The sequence below is a fragment of the Tachysurus fulvidraco genome, chromosome 2, assembly GCF_022655615.1.
Source record: "Tachysurus fulvidraco isolate hzauxx_2018 chromosome 2, HZAU_PFXX_2.0, whole genome shotgun sequence".
NCBI lineage: Eukaryota > Metazoa > Chordata > Actinopteri > Siluriformes > Bagridae > Tachysurus > Tachysurus fulvidraco.
Genome location: NC_062519.1, coordinates 6158272 through 6180910, shown reverse-complemented (window position 1 = coordinate 6180910; position 22639 = coordinate 6158272). Strand labels below are relative to the sequence as shown.

General features: G+C 36.7%; 1 protein-coding gene across 1 annotated transcript in view; it reads right to left on the bottom strand.

Moving 5' to 3' along the window:
* The window catches only part of LOC113656445 (metabotropic glutamate receptor 7), a 207154-nt gene that overhangs the window by 62225 nt on the left and 122290 nt on the right, over nt 1–22639 (bottom strand). Inside the window, exons 5-6 of the mRNA XM_027167722.2 lie at nt 20014–20151; nt 5462–5662 (exon numbers count right to left, since the gene is read on the bottom strand). Of these exons, the coding sequence (XP_027023523.1) occupies nt 5462–5662; nt 20014–20151 (339 nt within the window). The remainder of the gene's footprint in view (nt 1–5461; nt 5663–20013; nt 20152–22639) is intronic.

Genomic DNA, 22639 nt, shown 5'->3' with positions numbered 1-22639 from the left:
CAACTGGTTTGATAATAGACATGTGGAAATTTCAAGGAACCTGGACATGTGTGCTGAGCTTTACAATCACAATGTGATCTCAGACTACTGATAATGACACGAGGATAAAAAATAGAAAGCCACATGAAAGATAGTTTTTTTTTAAATTAATTAATATAAAGGAGTTGCAGGATTACCAGAAAGCAGCCAGAAGAGCAGTTTGAGAGTAATAAACACCTAAATCTACAGCCAATTTCTACACAACACAGTTTAAAATGTATTGTTTGTTTGTTTATATTAATAAAGATAAAAATCTAGAAATAAAAATATGAATATTTGGCAAGATTTCCAGCTTGTGCTTTTTTGAGAAAGAAGGGTTGCACATACTGTACAGTATGAGACCATAAACACCATAAACTAGGAATTTATCATTTTTGAAACACCATAAACAAGTAATTTAGAGCATCGTAATATATCGGGCTTCTTCTCTGCAAACACAACTGAGGCATAACACCGCATGAGAAGAATATGAAAATGAATCTGGTGAGAAAACATATTTTAAAACGAAAACAACCTCAAACACACTCAGTTTGAAGGTGCTTGTATGGCCTAGCCAACCTCCTAACTTTATTTATAAAGGATTTTGTACATGTGAATCCAACTGAGAGACCTTCATAACCTTGGGAAATTGAGGGAACAGACCAAAATGAAACCACAATGCTGCAAAAACTGTATTAGTTCTCAGACATAGACTTCTGGAAGCTGTAATTGACAACAATGACTGAAATAATATTCTGCATTTTAAGAACTGAAACATTTTTTTTTACATAAATGCTCTGTCATTACCTAGTAAATGGTGCACTTTTATATTCAGCTGCTAGAAATAGACTTCACACATGTACTTTTCAGTTGTGCTAATTGTTTTGTTTTTTAGGTTTCACACTGCGGACGATGAATTTATCAATCACCATATTAAAATGGTTTTTTTTTTCAGGTTTTATAAGGTTTGGGGTTTTATTCACACAAAACCTTCAGTGAATAAGTTAAGGCCAGATAATTTGTGGGACTGTCAGAGTGTTACAGTGATGATGAAAAGGACGTGTAATGTAGAAAATGTTTAAACAGGGAAGCTCCAAGTTTTAAACGAAGGGACGAGATAGAAAAGAAAGATCTCACAGTGTGAAGGGGAAGGAAGGAAAGGAAAGGTCAGAACTATATAGTGGAACAAGATTACTGAATGCTTTAGAAGAAGGATTTTGAACTAAATACATTTTTCATGGGAAGTCTGTGAAGATTTTGGTTTCAGATGTTGTTTTGACAAATGGATTTTTCTTCTAAAATGCTGAAGAAAGTCAGTAAAGTGTAAGATTTTCTGTGCTTTTAACAATGCCACAATGTCTCGGTGGTAAGAATCCCAAAAATAAATAAATAAATAAATAAATAAATAAATAAATAAATAAATAAATAAATGGAACAGATATAATGGAACTAGACCAACAACATAATTTTAGTTGCATATGATTAATGTATTTTTTCCTCTGACCATATATAAAGATTTTAAGATGTTAATCACAGAAAATATTTGTTTTAGTGTTGGACCTTCTACATATATCAAGGTTCATTAGTATGCACTGAGGTTTCTCAGTTGTTTCATGATCTTGCTCAAGGCTACGGTTTTGAAGAACCCTTTGAACGTTGAGGAAAAAAAAAATGACTGTAAGCCGGCTTCAAGAGAACAATTTTTTTCTACATGTATGTGCTGGATCTTTTCATCTTTTACTAGTAAATAATTCAATGCTATAAATAGAAATGATGGATTTCAGAAATAAAAGCTGTTGCTAGTCAAATTGTCATTGTCGGTAATGAAGAACTGGATGCAAGTTAAGGTGTAAGAACAAACAGACTTGCTAGTTACATCACCTTCATAGCTCCATAGCAAATTTGTTAGGAAAATTTTTAGCAAAATGGTTGATTGACTTGGTGGTTTTACAAAAAAAGAAAAGTATTAATATGATCAATTGTGATCCCTTAATTGAATAAAAATGTGTATCTAGACAAAACACCCTAGATGGTTTAGACACACTTTGACATGTCAGTATGTCTTGAAATGAAATTGAGGCAAAGAAGCTTTTATTGACACCATGCACATATACTTTACTGTACATTACAGCACAGTGGAATTCTTTTCTTCACATATATCAACTAGGGAGATTTTGCTCGGATTGCAGGAGCAGCTTGCTCAGTTGCCCAACAGTGGCAGCATGGCAGCACTGGTGCTTGAACCCTGTCCTTCTGATCAACAACCCAGAGAATTAACCACTTGAGCCAGCACTGCTCCTGGGCTTCCACACTATCAGCAAGTTTCAGCCATTTTTATCCACACAGGCCACTCAAGCACTTGTTCAGGCTCTTGCCATGGAGACTGGACTACTGCAACTCACTCCTGGCAGGTCTACCTCTGAACGCAGTCTGACTTCTTATAAATAACCCAAAATGCATTACGACTTGTTTTCAACCGTCCGGTTACTGCACACGTCAGACTTAAAACACTGATGCTCCGGTGTCCTCTTAGCTCTTACCTCCCACCACCTCTTATTGTACAAGGCACTGTATGTATGCATCAAGACTCTTCTCTTTTCTGGTACTGAGGTGTTGGACTGAACTTCCCCTTGAACCCCTGAACAGGCAAGCCTTTGTGTGAAGACCTACCTCTTCCTGAAATACTTAAACTAGCACTTATTATATTAAAAAAAATGTTTGTCTGTGTAATCTTCTTGCTGTATTTCCTCCCAGAATATAGAAGAGATTGTCAGGACTCAGCCCAGACTTTGGACACGTGCTTTTGTTTATGTTTTGTGTCACGTGTCTGCCCCGCCCTTGTCTCTTCCTCTCCGTCTCTGCACACCTGTTCCTCATGTGTCTAATTGTTATTAGTATTTAGTTGAGCCGTGTTGCCTTAAGTGGTGAGGAATCCTCTGCTGTCGTTGTCCTGATGTTGTACGGTTGTTGTTGTCTGATGTTGTCTTGTCTCTAGTCTGTGTCCATGTTTCGTGTTTAAGTTATTAAGTCCTGTTTATTTTTATGCTATCCTGTATTTGAGTCTGTTTTATCCTCGTGCCACTGACAGATATGCATTTATCAGTTTAGAGCTGTGTTATTCCTGTATTGTCCTGTTATGTTTGTACGCAATTGTTACAAAGCCAAATCATCAAAAAACTAATGTAAATTTAGGGTTAGTAGTTTTTCTCACAACTTTATCCATACACAATTTCCTGTTCACTGGAAGCCTAATTTATTTGAAGGCAAGTTTGTTCATGTGTGTTATTGAGCTTCATGCTGTGTATCCGTCCTCATTATATTCAATATTGAATACTGATGATGTAGAACAGATAATACCACCTTTTCAATTTGCTACTAAACCATATTTATTGCTTGTTTATTTCTTTGCTGATACGCATATTGCTTTCAAATGTGTTATACATCTAAGGGTTAAGATATCCAACCTAATCTTTTGCACGTGTTGTGTATAGAGGCATTGTTTTTGTGTTCCAGATAGCCCATGACGAATCATCAGTCATAAACTTTGTATGTGTGCTACAGGAAATGAGGCTTGGGCTGTCGAGACACGTTTAATACATTTGGATTTATTTGTTGGTACATCTAATAGGAGATGTCTGTGCTTACCAGGAGAGCAACTTCACAGGCAGTTGAACAGCAAACGAACACCATTGAGAGTCTGGTCAGTTTTATTAAAAAAGCAGAGTAAGATCTGCCCCCGGTAGGATTCCCAAGCAGGGAGCTAACCCAGCCACTGAAGAGTTAACTCTCAATGCCGGTCCGAGCCTAGATAAAAAGGAAGGGCGTCCGGCTTATAACCTGTGCTAAATCTAATATGTGGATCATGTGATCTGCTCTGGCCACCCTGAACAGGGAGCATTCGAAGGAAATTAACTACATGGACTATAAGTTGACTTAAATGCATGTAAAGAGGAATTAATACCAAAATTTTACCTCATCACAGAAATTGGACTCCAACTCACAAGTATCACAAACAATTCCATAAAAGTCCATACAAACATGGACTATGTCAGAATATGTTTCCCAGAATGCAACTTTACTGACTTTTTTACAGTCCCAGGCTCCTTTGACATCTGTTCCCAATTCTATGTTCACCCAAAGTCAAGTCAAAGTTGAAAGGTTTCTCACACACCTACTGATATAGCAAAAATGTTTTAACTATTGCTTCCAAGCCTATCTTCACAGATGATGGTTTTCTTGACCTGCACTTTTCTGCCCATTCTGATTGTTGACCTGTCCTGTTTCTTTTGACCTTGATCATTGACCGTTGATCATTTGGATTCTGTTCCATTGTGTTAATATAACTGCTTTATCTGCAATTGCATCTGTCTGACAGAAACTGAAATTTGAAGGCAGTGATCTGAATACGAATACAAAAAAATCATCAAGGCAAATTATTTGCATCAAAGCTTTGCTTAGTCAATTTACTGTAACTCGTAAAAATGTATGTTGATTCAGGCTATATGTAGTGACTATATAGAACTGTAAATCAATATGGTGGCTAGTTATTATGTCCCCAAATTAGCTTCGTTGTTTGAAATCCTAAGCGTCATTCATGTTTATAGTGTCTCACATACATGCAGCTTGATCATGATGCCCCTGAAAGACACACAGCTGCAAATATTGCAGAGTGGCTTGAAGATGTTATTGCCTAATTCGACATTCCACCATACAATATGTAATATTTCAATTAAATGCACTAAATGGGTTTAGTCTTTTCAGTAATTAATGTATGCAACTATAGCAATACAAATTTATTTTTTTAAAAAACAAACAAATTAGTTTTAAGAGACATGTCTTATTTTCTCTTGCATATTTAGTATTACAGTATATTTTAATGAAGGAAAGGTATTTCTTATATGATTGCTTGATTAATTGATGGAATAATCAATAGAATTCTCGATTACTAAAATAATCGATAGCTGCAGCCCTAGTAACACAATTAATCAATAAAATAATTAACAGTGCAGTTTCCTTTAAACTCCAGAAGCTGACAGAATTTTTACTAAAGACATTTTTCATCTATTGGTCCAGGGACCAATTTGTTCATGGAAAAAGTTATGAATAAACTAAACTGAGCAGAAAAAAATTCCTATGAACTATAAATTTATCATATAAAATTTAGCAAGTGAAATATTCGATAAAATGTGCATTAATATAGTTACGCTTCCACAAAGATTTGGCCATTCAGTGCATTTAATTCAAGGTTGGCTATCTCGATCTTCTGCCCAACTGTAGCACAACTATGCAGTAACAGACTGCAAAGAACAGAGTTACAATAGCAAGGATCATGCTTCAGTGCACAAAAAACATTTCGATATTACGAGGCTGAAGCCTAAGCTTTTGCTCATGTCTCACCACACGATGTTCCTTGTGCCACTGAGATGTTTTTTTATTCACTCACCGTTGAAGTTAATGTTGCGGATGTATTTAAGCAGCTTCTTGCCCCCGGCAGCTTCCATCTCAGGGCAGATGCCTGACTGATCAGGACACAGATCTTTGTGCATGTTGTGTAGGGCGTGTGCCATGGCGTACACTGCATCGATTACAAACTGCACCTTCCCCTCCTGCTCGTATTTGGAGTCGAAGCCTATCCGTTCCTGACCTGAAGAGTAAAAAGAGAGTAAAAAAATATCGGTTTATTAAACTCCATTTAACTTTATTCACAACAACCACATTATCTGAATCTTTAGAAAAGACACTGTACACTTAGTATCCCATCATGTTTAACAGTAAATCATTAAAACTAATATATGTATATCCTAATACACTGTACATATTATTTTCCTTTAGAAATTAGGATTTTTTTTTCACAAAACCTCATTTTAATAGATATTTTTTGTTTGTTTTTTATAATTAGATTAAAATTTGTTCAGTACTATCTCTATATGTACTGTATCTCTATGTAAAATAATCTTACAAAAATTTATGTTCATTATTGTTGAATTTTTTTAGAATTTACACAGAACTTAAGTATAATGTATTTACTTGACTACCCAATCATGATCATTTGCCAGCAAAGTATTATGTAAAAGTTTTTCACTTGAAAGTGTCTTTGCATTGAAATGAATAACGCATAATAATTAGAACATCACAAGACTAGATTTTTGGTTGTGTTAAAAGTGCAAATACATCCATATTTAATTAGACTGTGCCTCATTTGCATAAGTACATTGTATACAGTAAATTTCAGCAATCAAGTGGAAAAGATTATGATTATGTTAAATGTTGTTTCAAAAAACTTCCATAAGCCATTTGTCCATAAGGCAAAATAAAATCTATAAAAGCCCTTGACAGAAATGTACACACAGAAATTTACAAGCACGTTTATAATCAAGGTTATGTATGCTTGTTTCTTTGCCCTGTATCGATAGCAATGTCATCATCTGTCCTCATGCTGTAAAAGGCTCTCACTACATCACGCTCGTCCTCTGCCCAGTCTCATAAACCCAAGGTAACCCAGGTGATCTGTAAAACTGCTCTAAAAAATAGCTCAACAAAATCCATAACATTTCATCTTCATCGAAAATCGTTTGGGCCAAATAATCAGCCATTATAAATCTTACAACTGACATCAATTCTGAAGGTTGATTGGGACACTTGGATTTAAATTAGTCATTATAGAGTGAGACCCACATTAGACCAAATGTTAACACCTTATTTTAAGATAATGTTTCCACAAAATGTTTCCACAAAATGTTTCCACAAAATGTTCTAAAATATCTTTGTCTGCCTTCACTGGAGCTAATTGGTCCCCAAACATGTCCCAGCATGACAGTCCCACTGTGCACAACACAAGCTTCATGAAGACATATTGTTTGCCAAGGTTGGCGAGGAAGAACTCAAGCCCCACTTAACACCTTTCGGATGAATTTAACCGCCTCCTCAGCCAACATCGGTGCCTGACCTTTCTACTGTTGTGACTGAAGGAGTAAATTCCCACAGCCAAGCTCTAAAATCCAGTAGAAAACCTTTTCAAAAGGGAAAGATTTGCAGTGTGATGTTCAAGAAGCCCATGAGGGTATGAAGGTGAGGTGCACTAAATGTTAATGTTACTAATAGTAATTAGTATACTGCATTACTATTTTATAAATATCTATTCATTTTGTCATTACTATGAATTATTACTATTATTTAGTATATATCACAGTAAATGCATTCTGAACTGCCTTCAGCTGCTATTTCTACCTCAAGTGAATTGTAAATTATTCCTGAGCCTATTATTTCTGCCTAAGGTGTAATACTCGAACATTAGGTGCAATATTCGTATATAGTAAATGTGTGGTGTTGTGATGAGAGGTGCCTTGGGGATCAGTCTGTTTGCTCTTAACAAACAGCAACGCATGTAAATACTGTATGTACTGTATATATGGTGAATAAAAGATTCTGATTCTGTGCACATACTATACTCTAACTACAGTATAAAGCTCAAATAAAGCTTACATAAAGTGTGTGAATATCATCAACAACAGAAAATTTGTTGAGGAGATTAGAGCTGGTTTGAGCTGACAGGAAGGCCCTGGAGAGCAGAAAAGCATCTTAAAATCCACCAAACCTTGAGGTGGATGTTCTGCCACAACAACAGACCACAACAGGTTCCAGTCTTGTCAGATAAGTGGACTCTCAGGTTCACTGAAACTATACAGCTGAAGATTGAAAAAGACCATGTGATGTTTCACCTGCTGAGTTTCAGAGGTTAGTAAGAGTGTAGTTGTATTTAATGGCATGTACAAAAAATACTAAAACCTGGCAAAAACCGGTCCCTATCCAGCACTCATCAAGAAGTTTTAAATATTCACTAAGATCCGGTTGGTGTATCAGACAAGATCTAAAGTGTTGAGGAGTCTCAGTAGGTTTGGGCTATTATCTATGACACCATCAAAAGGAACCACCAAAAGAACAGAAGCTTATCGGGACTTAATTAAAATGCTTTTAATCTTCCCCAGTTGCACACTTCTTTTCCCCCAGTGTTGCACTGATACGGAAACAGTTATTGTGTTATTCACAAAGGGCTTTTTCAAACAGCACAATTTCTTATCACGATCTATTTATTATTATGTTTTTTTTTTAATTTTCTTTTACGTCCGCCTGCACCACAGGGTGCCAATAACTGAAGGAACTCGCATGTTAACGCTTGTTAGATTCTATTAACTGATTTTTCCTCTAATCTCCAAAAAATTATATGTAACTCACTTTTATGTGGCATATACAGTGCCTTGTAAAAGTGTTTACCCCCTTTGGGTGTTTTTTGATTTGAAAATCGATCCATTTAAATTCCAGGTTGTAATGCAACAAAATAGGAAAAAGGCAAATGTGTGAATACTTTTTCAAGGCACTGTAAATAACCCAGAAATATTGTAAGCACTAAAATGGAACACTTGTTTCCTATTGACCGAGTAAAAAGAATAGGGATCACTGCAAATTGCATCCTTAGGGAGATTACAGCATGATTGCCCAGGGTACACCTGAGGTATATCTTTGCTGCCCTGCAGCAAATTGTACCTTTTTCCTTTTTTCTTTAGTTTTTTGCAATTTTCTTTCCAATCTTCTGCAAATTAGTGGCAGAGCACTCCTGCTTTGACACAGCTTGCCCTCTGAAGTCTCCCTAGCGTCCCCGGGGAATCTCGCCAGCTGGCCTACAGTAAAGAGACTTCCCTTAAGCATATGCCAGTTAACTTAATCACTGCATCTGAACTCAAAATACTACTGCAGAGATGCTAGCATGGGCAAGGTTAAGTCCTGTGGTGAATCATGTCCTGGTTCATGACAGAACAATCTAGCTGAGGACATGCACTTTGAAATGGGATTCTTGTCAGGGAAGGTCTGTGACTTAGACATGAAAGATGCCTGAGGAAAACAGATCCAGCAGGTGAGTCATAGGTGAAGCGAAAGAAAGACTGGAAAATGTCTGTATTTATAAAAGGCCCAAAAAAAAAAACAAAAAAAAACATAAATGCCACTCCAATATAGTGTAGAATTTTCTAATCTAATACAACTAGATTCTACATACTGTAGACAGACATACAGATACTGTACAAATAGGAGGCATGCTTCTTTAAAAAAAAAAAAAAAGAACAAAAGAACAAGAAAGAAACAACTTGACAGTACGAATTATAGAGCATCTGGTTGAGACTAGAGGTGTGCATATTTGATGAGGACACAACAAAATAGTGGCACAATTGTGAGGTTTTTGTTATTGTTGTTGTAACAATATTCTAACAGTTGTTTATACCTTCATCATTAGTAAGTTCATGATAAGGGTTGCAGTGCTTTAAATCAGTAAAACTCATTTGTTTACATTTTGGGAAATAATAGCAAATACATTTGTTAAAAAAGATCACAGACAAATTCGAACAAACTAGGAATAACTAAAATTGATGCAATATTTTACTAGACACCAAATCTGAACTGGAGCGATGTAGCTGATGCTAAGGAACTGTCGAAACTGACTTTAAACACCTTGCTGACAGCTTTGGGCTTTTCCAGTTGTGGTACAGTATATTGGTTTTGGTCATATATAATGTCAAAACAAACAAACCTCTCTGGTTTAGGCCATGCATACTTAAATCTATAATCTATATAATCTACAAATATATATACAGTGGCATTGTGTTACACCCCTAATACACCCCATAATATATTTCAGTTCAATTTTGTTTTTGAACTATAATTCTCGTACTATGACCTACAAACCTGACCAACACAAACTACAATCTCAAGCTCCACACACCAATGGCACGTTCAGTCTCAGAAACACACTATAATTCTACCAATTCCTTGTTTTGTTTTGTGTTTGCTGGTTGAAACATATTACAGATCTTTGGGCTTTGTTGTTTTTGGAAATTAATTCCAATCACCTCAGGCTAGGAACAGCATCCCTCTAGCCCATTACTGATTGATTATTACTGATTACTTGTTAGTTTTGAAGGACTGTCTCTTCAACAGGATGAGCTACTCTTGAATCAGAAATAATTTATAGCTATTTTATTGCCCCTCTACTCCTAAAGCAAATGTGCCTCCGGACCCCGCTTTTGTTCTGAAACAAACCGATGTGGCCGTTTGCCACCACCATGCCGCACCGTCCACAAAACAATCCTTCATTCACCAGAGTTCTATTGATCGCAAAAATACCCACAAGGCCTTTCATAGTTAATTAGCGACTACTGTAGTACTAAGTGGGAAAACTATAAAAGTGAAGAAAAGCTCCCCTAAAAGAGGAGTGAAACATAACTAATTGTCTTTCGTTCACGATATTACATACATGCTGTCAAACATGTAATGATCAAGCTTTGTTCAGTTAATAGTGACTCTGATCTTTGCTTTGCTGAGGAAGAAAATAACGGGGGTGTTTTCTTCTCAGAAATACATGTAGAAATGTTTGTCATGCTCATTATACTAATAAGATAAAGCAGTACAAGGCATCATCGAGAATAGAAGTGATCATCGAGGCTGGGTTACATAGATAAACCCACCATGTAATTATGATGAATGGATGGATTTGAAGAGACTGACAAGCAACACAATGAGGCCCAAAATGGCGCCTAAAAAGCTACTCACTTTTTTTTCTACCTAGAATTTTTATCCATACCAAAAAGACTATACCAACAAGCTATATGTGTATATATATATATATATATATACACATATATAGATATATATATATATATATATATATATATATATATGTATATATACAGTATATATATACATATATATACGTATATATACATATACGTATATATATATATATACTATATATATATATATATATATATATATATATATATATATATATATATATATATAAACATTGAGCAGAAGCTGATTTGTTTTTCCCCTGGGCTGATGTATAACAGCGAACCCAGGAAATAAATGTGTGCTCCAAAACAAAATCTAAATGTCAATAGACATTTGAGTGTTTATGAATGTTGTTATATTGAATGGCAGACATTACAAATATCAATAATTTCGTGTCAGGCCAACTTGCAGAGTCGGCTCTCGTAAGTCTTAACCCTGTATTTTTCATAGCAGTGACATAAAATATTAGATGGATTGCAGGGATCTGATATGCACAACGAATAGAAGGCCAATTTTACAAAAACTGTAAGGCAACAAGAGTTTTCACAGGAAATATTTCTCTCATTATAGTTCTATGTACAGTCTAAGAGGATATACACAATATAGCCAAAACTACAAACCTTTGTACAAACAATCACACGCTTCTCCAGACTGTTATCATATAATTGGAAGCACACGGTTGAATCAAATGTCTTTGAATGCTGTTGCCTTACAGTTTCCCTTTAAGCGAACTAAGGCTGGCTTCAGACTACATGATTTTAATGCATTTTATGGGCCTTATTTTCCCCCTCCAGTAATTGTGGGGGTGTGGCCCGATTTAAAGCTTGTCACAACTGATTATTTGTCTAAATAATTCTTAAGTGTGGTGTCAATATAACTATTTTACTGCCCCTGATCAAGACAAACAATAGCCATTGAGATCAAGCAGCCCATGAAGCCTCACCAGGCATTCACTAAATTCCAGGGGTCTCGTTACCAGGACGTAAAGTGGGCGTGTTTCTGGAGGTCTTGGAAAAATGCCCTCTGTCAAAAAAAAAGAGCATACCTACGATGGATAATGAAGGACAAAACAGTCATACAGGTAGATTTTATTTTTTATATCTATTATTCTTTATTTTCTTACAGTTAAGCTATTTTAGAAGGGGTTAGGGTTAGATTATCAAATAGGCCACGCCTGCCCGATGACACAGTATCTGTTACGCTGTTCTGAAATTCCTGGAAATAAGTGCATCCCAGCCTCACCAACCAAGTATTGCATACCCTTACAGCTCACAAACATTGCAGCACATCATAACACAACCCAAGCCAAATGAAGGATTGATAAAGAACACAAGCTTGTACAATTATGGCAACAACACAAGTGTCAGTATCATGCAAGACATGCCACGATGGAGTCTCACAGTCGATTGGAGGATTATAAATGTTGAAAACGAACTCATGTCTGTGGTCTGCCATGTTTTTAAAATTGGTGAAGATATGAAAATAGCCTATTTTGTAGCCAGCAGAAAAGACCCCAATCATTTCCAGTTGAACAGTGCTCCTGTGTAGAAAGTGAACTCCATGAAGACAAGATTTACCAAATTTAGAGAATCAAATAACCTGTACGGAGACCTGACGTCTACCCCACTGGACACTGCTGATCGCTCTTGCAGCAGAATGGGAAATTCTCTAAAGCTATTTCCCTAGATCTAAAGAAAAGCCTACCCAGAGGAGTGGATATTAGTAACAGCAAAGGGGAACCAATACATCAGAGAGGAAAATGGCTAGACCGGTTTGAGATGACAGCAAGAATGATAAGCTGAACTGGTAAACTGAAATAACCAGAAATAACTGAAATAACTATGGTGAGCATAAAATAAATCATCTCAGAAAGAACAATATCTAGAAACTTTGAGGTGGATGTGCAACAACGGCAGAAGGTTTCTTCAGGATCCACCGATGTCAGCCAGGACTCTGAGATTATTATAGGCACAGGATTAAACAAAACTGTACTGGAGAAGACCAGAGGGTGTTTTTTCTGATCTTAAACTGTCTAGTTCCAGTGAATTCCCTATATACTGTAACTCTTAGCACTCAGATGTTACATAAGATTTTTTCTCTGCAATTGAACTCTATAATGAATCTCCTAAAAAGCATCTTTCCAATGCTTACATTGACTTTTATTCTTCTGGATTAAGATGAAAACACAACAACAACAACAACAATACTAATACTACTACTAATAATAATAATAATAAGAAGAAGAATATAATTATAAATCTAATAAAAATAGATCATTTAAATAATAGTGTATATCATAAATAAATATTCATGTATAAATAAATAAATAAATAAATAAATAAATAGACAGACAGACAGACAGACAGACAGACAGACAGATAGACAGATAGATAGATAGATAGATAGATAGATAGATAGATAGATAGATAAGAAAACTTACTGCCAGTACCTGATTAGTGTCTCTTAAGTACCAACATACTGTACATGAGCCATGCATGTGAAATCTTAAACTGTTTAAGCAGGGATTTATGAATACTCTAATTACCGATATAAAATCTGCACAGAGGGAAAGGTTATGATTATTGATAGCTTTAGCTCATAAAAATGCCCGCAGTCAGGAGTGTTAGGTAGATCAATAAAGAAATGTAATCTGGTGCTGAATGCAAATGACATACTAAACATGTAATCAGGGACGTGATTATTTATTTATTTATTTATTTATTTATTTATTTATTTATTTATTTATTTATTTATTTATTATTTGTTATATGAGATGGAAATATCATTCACACTCCTGTAGCCTGTGTAATATTTTGCTTAAGAAGCCTGGATTTTACTGCAGTATGTTTTAAAGATGAAACAACTAAAAATTGTGAAATTAGTGAATTTCATTGAGCTAAATATATTTTAATCATTCAACCTCCCCACACACTCAATATCAGAAACGAGTTCTGTGCCAGTGCTGGGCGTAAGTACTGTATGGTCCTCAACTGCTCAGTTTGTACAAAAGAGATAAGCTGTTGTAAGTTGTACATTGTAATTCTCTCTGGATAAAGATATAAATTGTGTTTTTTAATTGTAATATTGGGAGGTAAAATATGGCCTGAAAACTATTGTCTGCTCCTGTTTGATTCGTGAAGAAAAACAATATTGCATTTACCTTTACATTTACAGCATTTGGCAGACGCCCTCATCCAGAGCGACGTACAAAAGTGCTTAAGTCTCTATATCGTTGAATGCATGAGCTCTGGTTCACTAGGCTACAGACTTAAGATACCATGAGCCTAAATCACTGTTCAAAGTTTATATACATGTATATTTTTATTTCCATATTCCATATTGTCCATCAAAAAACTTAGCTCTGCCATGGCCCTATACTTCCTGCTAATGCTGACTGAAGTCATGAAAATTTGAATATCCATCCATCCATCCAATTTCTACCGCTTATCCGGGGCCGGGTCGCGGGGGCAGCAGTCTAAGCAGGGACACCCAGACTTCCCTCTCCCCAGACACTTCCTCCAGCTCTTCCGGGGGAATACAGAGGCGTTCCCAGGCCAGCCGAGAGACATAGTCCCTCCAGTGTGTCCTAGGTCTTCCCCGGGGCCTCCTCCCGGTTGGACATGCCCGGAACACCTCCCCAGGGAGGCGTCCAGGAGGCATCCGAAACAGATGCCCTAGCCACCTCAGCTGACCCCTCTCAATGTGGAGGAGCAGCGGCTCTACTCTGAGCTCCTCCCGAGTGACTGAGCTCCTCACCCTATCTCTAAGGGTGTGCCCAGCCACCCTGCGGAGGAAACTCATTTCGGCCGCCTGTATCCGGGATCTTGTCCTTTCGGTCATGACCCAAAACTCATGACCATAGGTGAGGGTAGGAACGTAGATCGACTGGTAAATAGAGAGCTTCGCCTTGTGGCTCAGCTCTTTCTTCACCACAACAGATCGGTATATCGACCGCATCACTGCAGAAGATACACCGATCCGCCTGTCGATCTCCACCTCCATCCTTCCCTCACTCATGAACAGGACCCCAAGATACTTAAACTCCTCCACTTGAGGCAGGAGCTCTCCACCAACCTGAAGGGGGCAAGCCACCCTTTTCCGGCTGAGAACCATGGCCTTGGACTTGGAGGTGCTGATTCTCATCCCCGCCGCTTCACACTCAGCTGCAAACCGTCCCAGTGCATGCTGAAGGTCCTGATTTGAAGAAGCCAACAGGACAACATCATCTGCAAAAAGCAGAGACGAAATCCTGTGGTCCCCAAACCGGACTCCCTCCGGCCCCCGACTGCGCCTAGAAATCCTGTCCATATAAATAATGAACAGGACCGGTGACAAAGGGCAGCCCTGCCGGAGTCCAACATGCACCGGGAACAAGTCTGACTTACTGCCGGCAATGCGAACCAAAGTCCTGCTCCGGTCATATAGGGACCGGACAGCCCTTAGCAGAGGGCCCCGACCCCCATACTCCCAGAGCACCCCCCACAGGTCACCACGAGGGACACAGTCAAATGCCTTCTCCAGATCCACAAAACACATGTGGACTGGTTGGGCAAACTCCCATGAACCCCATGAAGGGTATAGAGATGGTAAAATTTGAATATTCATTCATATAATGAAAGTGATTATAATTGAATGCAATTAATAACTAACTAACTTAAATAAATAAATAAATAAATAAATAAATAAATAAATAAATAAATAAATAAATAAATAAATACAATATTTTTCTCTCTCTCTGGGATGCTGATAAAAACAAAAGGACAACATCAAAAAACAAACAAATAAATAAATAATAGAGAAACAATAGACCATGGATCGATACAGCACAATAATCAGTATAAGCCAGATTCTTATTCTTTTGACAAGGCCTCCATGATATAATAACACCAGGTCAAATAAAATTACAAAACACACAGCGTTTTAATACATAGTAGGTTTCCATCGGGTTATTTTCCATAAATTAATCCAGCTGCAGCGCTCTGCAGAAAGCTCAACTTCCTTCTCCTTACATAGGCACTATTTTTATCTAAATTATCAATATAAAACATATTTGCCATACATTGGAAAAAAAATGTGTTCAGTCAGATTTAAGAAAAAATATTATGTATGGTTTACATAAAAATATTTTTTAAACAAAATGATTTCTTTGCAAATACTTCATTAAAATACACTGAATGAATTGAATTTTCTTTTTGTTTCTTAATTACATAATTGAATGATGTAGTGAGTGAGCGTGATCAATTCATCTAGTATTAACAAAAAACCAATTACATTAGTATTCAATGTAGTATTTGTGTATATAAAGAGTGACTTACATTTTTATCTAATTTTATAATTTAGGGTTTAGGGCCTTGCTCCGGGGCCCAGCAATGGCAGCTTAGTGGACCTGGGATTCAAAATCACAACCTTCCAGTCAGTAGTGCAACAACACTAATCTACCACATCCCCTAGTATTTGTGTACTGAGTGTTTAGTATCAATTTGGTATTAAATTTAGGCAACATATAACATGCAAATCATGTTGGGTGTACAGAAATGAATTGTGTTGACGCAGAACAGACATATGATTAAGCGAGCTTTTTCAGCATACAGTATATGAGCTGATAAGAAATGATATCTTGTAAGAGTAGTGAAACCTGTATAAAGCGGAATGTTTCATGATTAAACTGTTTTTTTTTAATTACATGTTAATATCATTGATGAACATTATTTCTAAATCTAAATTACATTTCCATCATCAAATCAATAAAAGATTCTTCCGTAAGTCAGTTAGAAGTCAATCCATGCTAGTTTTTATGAATACTCCAAGCTGTTTAGTGCAAAACCTGGGCTGATTTGAAGGGGTCTGTATTCTGATTTCTTTTAATTAGGGTCATAATTACCGTGAAGGCAAACCGGGACTGCAAGTTGCCAGCATTTAAGCTGGAGGAAGGCACCAGAAGTCTGGAGAGATCAGTCCGTGCAAATTCTCCCTAACAATCTTGTTACCTCTTATTAGTGGGGAGGAGCAACAAACAAGCCAAGCGTGCAATCATCCGTGCACTGGAGTGAATCCAACGCGAGCAAAACAACAAAGAACACAAATTCAACACACATTTCGGCCTGGGTTCTGTTCAGATTTCTCAGAACCCTAGATATTCAAATATGACTAGAATAAAGTTGCATAAAATGCTTAAAAGTTTGGGTGGAGAAGATTCTGGTGCAGTGATATATTTCCATTAGTCATTAAGGGTTTAATCAATATCGATCACAGTCTTGGAAATGAATCTGAAGCTCTGATTTAATAAGATGACAAATGTCTAATGCTAAATTGTGTGAGTTTGCAAGATTTTATTTTGTTTGTTTTTTTAATCCTGTAGGACTTCAGTCCTGATGCACACTTCTACTGTGATCTTTATGAGAAGATGGAATTTAAATTACGTTTCTACACTAAATACTTTGTAAATAATTAACACACAGAAGAAATGATCTTTCATAATTCAGATTTTGACATGAATGATTCATTTTGTAAACTTTTCCAGTTTAGCATTATATGGACCTCCATAGGGATGGCAGACAAGATAAATGTCAGTTAGCCAGTTAGCACATTACAACAACTCATTGATTTGTATTGTATTTTTTTTTTTTTAAAAAATCCACTTTCACCCTATTGATCTACTAGCGCAGCCTCTTTCCCTTAGAACACTGAATTATCCTTGCAACAGCAGCATGTGCACATTTCTCTTGTTGCACATTTCGATCCCTTGATGTGTGGAAATTGGCCCTCGCACTGACAGGGTCTCTGGGCAGATCTACAAAGCAGAGGTGCTGATGGCATTGCCAGCTGTTGCACAGCATGTCACTTCCTCCTCCAATCCTGAAATCAATCTGGCTGACCTCGAGAGGCTCTGCTAGTAATCACAGCACAGAGCTAAGTGCATTGTAATGTGGTGTTAACAATGCAATAGAGCACACAGTTCTGCAGTCTTTGTAGGTTCAAGTTACACAGTGTGACACTGACCATGTAGAAAAGTACTTTTAAAGTACATACCAAGAATAAATCTTTAATAGTTACTGGTTATTACTCTTGCATTATTTCCTTTAACTTAAATAAATACTTTTAGATTATTATTTTAGCACTAAAATCTGACCTCATTTGCAAGGAACACTATGGACATGTCCAAATTACACCAAAATTAAAGGCAAACAAATTCTTTCTAGAAATTCCCCTATTCTCACAATGTCACTTTCTTGGCTTGGCATCTGTTCATTCATCCATTCTCCCCACCGCTTGTTCTACTGTGCTATGTTGAACCTGGAGTCTACCCCGGGAGGCTTGGCACACAAGGCATGGGACACCCTGAACAGGATGGCCATCTATCGTAGGTCACAATCACACACTCAAATTCACACACTACGGACAATTTAAAGATGTCGATCAACCTACAATAATTTTGGACTGGGGATTAGACAGGAGTACCTTAGGAAGCCCTCGAGGCATTGGGGAGGACATGTGGCTGGTATATGTAATTATTATAATTAGTAATGTAACTTCACTCGCATGCTGAGAATCTAGTTTTTGTGTCAAACATGGAATCATTATGGCATGGAAATTTTAAAGTTATATTATAATACAATCACGATACTGTGGCATATGCAACAGTCCCTCCAGGATTTTATGCAAAATTATAAGCGAGTTGTTTTCCCGAAAAAGTACTTGAATAGGCAAATTTGCCAGCATTGGATTCTTCTTTTAAACTCCTATCAGTGAAGCCCACGCAGACCCTGAGAGAACATGGGAAACTCCACACACAGGCTAACCCTTGATGAGTTCCCAACCGTAGACCCTGATGCTGTCAGCTGGCACCATCACCCTGTCCTAAATGTGTAATATTATTCCAAAACATTTTCACAAAGCAATTTGTTAGCACTGAACCAAGACTTTCAACCCAGGTGCACGTTACACTGAGTTTGTATTTTTTATTTTTTATTTTTTGCATGTTTAGCTTTTTTCAAGGCCTCTGCTGAATCATTTTGAGTTTCACTTGAGATTCTCTTTGCGTAGAGAACGTGCTGTCAGACTCATCCTACGCCGGGTTTCGTCGAAGTCAGTCAGCCTGAAATAGCAGCACTGGGTTGAGCAGAACTCATTATGTAATTGAGGGCTTTATTTCAAAGATGGAGCTGCTTTGTATTCAAATATGCATTTCTAGCAGGATAAAAGCAATGGGCCTTGCACAGTTCTGATGCTTTTTTGATAGGGAGACAAAAAACAGGAAACATTCAAGGGCCTTGGATTCTCTTGCTGTAATTATCAGGGTTGACAGGCAGGTAGCTATTCTATCTGGTAAATTGTCATATAGACTATACAGTATATTGTGAAATAGTGCATATTGTTTTCTGCATTGCATGGTTAGGACATGCTACATAGGTGAATGTACAGTGGTACAACATTCCCAGATGAATTATTGCCATGTCTTGGTGTTGAATCTATAATTCAGTTCAATTCTTAAGGCTGGGGGGCATGGTGGCTTAGTGGTTAGTACGTTTGCCTCACACCTCCAGGGTTGGGGGGTCGATTCCCGCCTCTGCCTTGTGTGTGTGGAGTTTGCATGTTCTCACCTTGAGAGGAACCTCAGAAGGGAACCTCATCCTCATTGGTGTGTGACACTAGACAGTAAATAATGTACATGTAAATAATGTCCTTTCTACAACACTTTGTCTTTAATGAACTCAGATGTTGACATTATTTATTAGCTGCTCATGAGCTCCTGGTTATCAACTCCAACTGACTGTATCTGACTGTAAAAAGGACATTATTCGTAACACTCTCCAGTGTTTATAACAGTTTATAATCACACCCTCCAGTGTCACCCAAATGAGGATGAAGTTTCCTTTTGAGCCTGGTTCCTCTCAAGGTGAGTTTTTCCTCACCACGATCACCTCAGTCACCTCAGGCTATTTCATTAGGGATAAATAAACAATAAACACATTTAAATATGAGTCTAATATTAATCTTGAACTTTTTGTATTATAGTTATGATGTTCTGTAAAGCAGCTTTGAGACAATATCCATTGTTAATAGAGCTATACAAATAAAATTGAATTAAATAGAAACAGCTATCAACACTGGAAAGGGAATTTTTGAAAATATTATATGAATTAATTTTGAATTAATATTCCCAAACTCTGATAATAGTGAATACTACTGTATAAGAAACCCCTAAAAATGTTGGTCTCTGTTATCTGACTCTTATTAAGCCTCTGAACTTCTATTAAATGTTGGTTATGAAATGTTATGGCCATTAATGTTTTTTTCCCCCCGCTGTATTCACCTCAGACACAATCAGTCTGTATCACTTAGTGTTACTGCATACAGAGTGAGTAAGAAGTACCGTACCTGTGCACTTTCTACTGGTGTCTTCTTTCTTGGAGGAGCTCATGAGCTTGCAGTTGAAGTTCTCCTCCCAGTATTCAGCAAACCACACGTTCCTCCTGTTGTTCTCAAGCGTACGGGACACAAAGTAAGTATCAAACCCTGAAACACAACATGGATAACATCATGATGTACAGTATGTAAAAAGGTAAAGCTTAAAAAATATGCTTTAAAAATTGTGTCCAGGAATAAAACATACTGTACAAAATATCCCTTAACCAAATTTATGACAGGTAAACAACTTAAAATATAAATACCGCAGCATTTGTGCCTGCCTCAGATCACTAGCAAAAATCATCCTTGAAATATAAATACTTTAAACATTGTATTTTTGGATTAATGTGTGTACCTATTTAACATTTTTGTAGATGATTCATCCTTTTCTATGCGTCATTTATTATAAAAAGTAGATGAAGGAAGTTGGACGTGTCACGTTTAAGGAACACGAGAAGAAGAAATACAGTATTTTTTCTGAACTGTATTTTTAATTATATTGCAATGTTGACTGATGACATCATGTTACAGAATAAATATAAATATAAATTCATGTTAGTAATTCTAAACAAAAAAATATATATATATAATTTTCAAGAGATTAAATATCAGCCTAAGTATAACTTTCACAAAAACAAATTACTGTACTACTCCTCAATGACAAGGAGATTACTAATCCTCAATATTCTTGCAGGTTTGCTATAAAAATAAACAAATAAATAAAAATAAAAAATGCACACAACTGCATGACCTGCATGTCTGCAATCGTTTAAGGTTTCTACCTGTGTGACAGATCACACTGCAGTTATTTTACATCATCAAGTAACCGAATTTCATCCTTGCTACACTATTGTACATCAGACCCGAACTACATTTTCCGCAGCCAACACATAAATTGCAAAGACAGCAACCCTGGGCCCAGGTTGCTTCGGGTTTGGAAAATAAATTGTGGGGGAATTCAAAACTAATACGGATTATCAGCAACACTGCTGCAAGAGCGGTGCCCAGAGCTTGTGAAGGAAAAAAGTGTGAGCCTGACCCTGTGCTACACACTCAGAGCCGCACAATAGCAGCGCTTGGCGTATCTAGCACACCCACACAACGTGCTCCTAGCTGCTTCTGTTGAGGACATCAAACATCCCTTCCCTAGCAACAGCAAGGCTTGTATCACTGAGATGCCTAGGCTTCACCCACGCTGGGCAAATATTCAGTTACCAACACAATCGATTCATTAAGATACGCTGTTAAATGGTGATGTTTAGTCAGGTATTACTAGGGCAGTCCACTCTTGACTCATTAAAATAACATTTTCTCTTTTAATCCTCATTGTGTTAGATGCGTTGACTATATTTTATGAGAAATGAGTACGAATATATAATTACATTATTTATATTATAAATATTTTATTGTAGGTTTGTGCCAGGACTTTTTTAAACTTCTCATGGCCAGCTACTGCTTTAATTGTACATCTCATGATTCAAATGTGTGGAAAAAATAAACAAAGAAATTATAGATAGATAGATAGATAGATAGATAGATAGATAGATAGATAGATAGATAGATAGATAGATAGATAGATAGATAGATAGATAGCAGCAATTAAATTAAGTATATAAAATAAGCATATAGTTTGCTTCTGAGGTTAATAAAAACAAATAAACTAACTAGACAAACAAACAAACAAACAAACAAATAAAAAGCCTTAAAAAAATTTCCAAGCTGCTTTTAGACGATCTTTTACATGCCCTAAACAAAATGTCTAGTCCATTTTTTCATGCTTGCTTCAATGAATGCATCATTTGGGACCTAAAAAATAGATGCAAATAGATGCATTTTAAAACCTGCAATCTGATTCATCAGACCTGCATGAATATTATCCAAGGCCAGTATTATAAAAAATAATAATAATAATAAATAAATATGATATAATATATAAATTCTATTAATGAGAAATGTCCTGTAAATTATAGCAGCTACAGGTGTTGTTTTTCACATCGTGTGATTACATTCATTACAGTATCTCATTTACAGAGGAAAGCACAAAAGAAAAAAAAAACATTCCTGTTCATTATCATTATTATGGACTACAGAACAAACCGGGATGAGATCTTTGAAACCTGACTACAGGCAAACCTGCATGTAAGAATGTTACACATCCAACTGTAACACAGCTGGATGTGACTGTGTGAAGTTGTAAGTTTAGACATTTCCTGTATATTTATGCCACGTTTTCAGTAATCCCTTAACCAGAGCGACTTTCATTTTCCTCACTTGCACAGCTGAGCAATTAAGGGTTAAAGGCCTTGTTCATGGCCCCAGGAGTGGCAGCTTGGTGGTCCTGGGATTCAATCTCACAGCCTTCTGCTCATAAGTCTAACAGGTTAACCACTGAGCTTCCACTTCCCCTCAGTTTTGCATGCTTATCTATTTGACCAAGTGATGCTGAACTCCTCTGCCACCTACATCCAATTAGCCTGATGATGAACTTAATAAAACTCTAAGTCAGCTGTTTTTGTCAAGAAAAATGCAGATTGATGAAATGAGCCGTGTTTAAAAGAAATGATTTTCTCAGCATTTGTCTATTTACAGGCAGAAA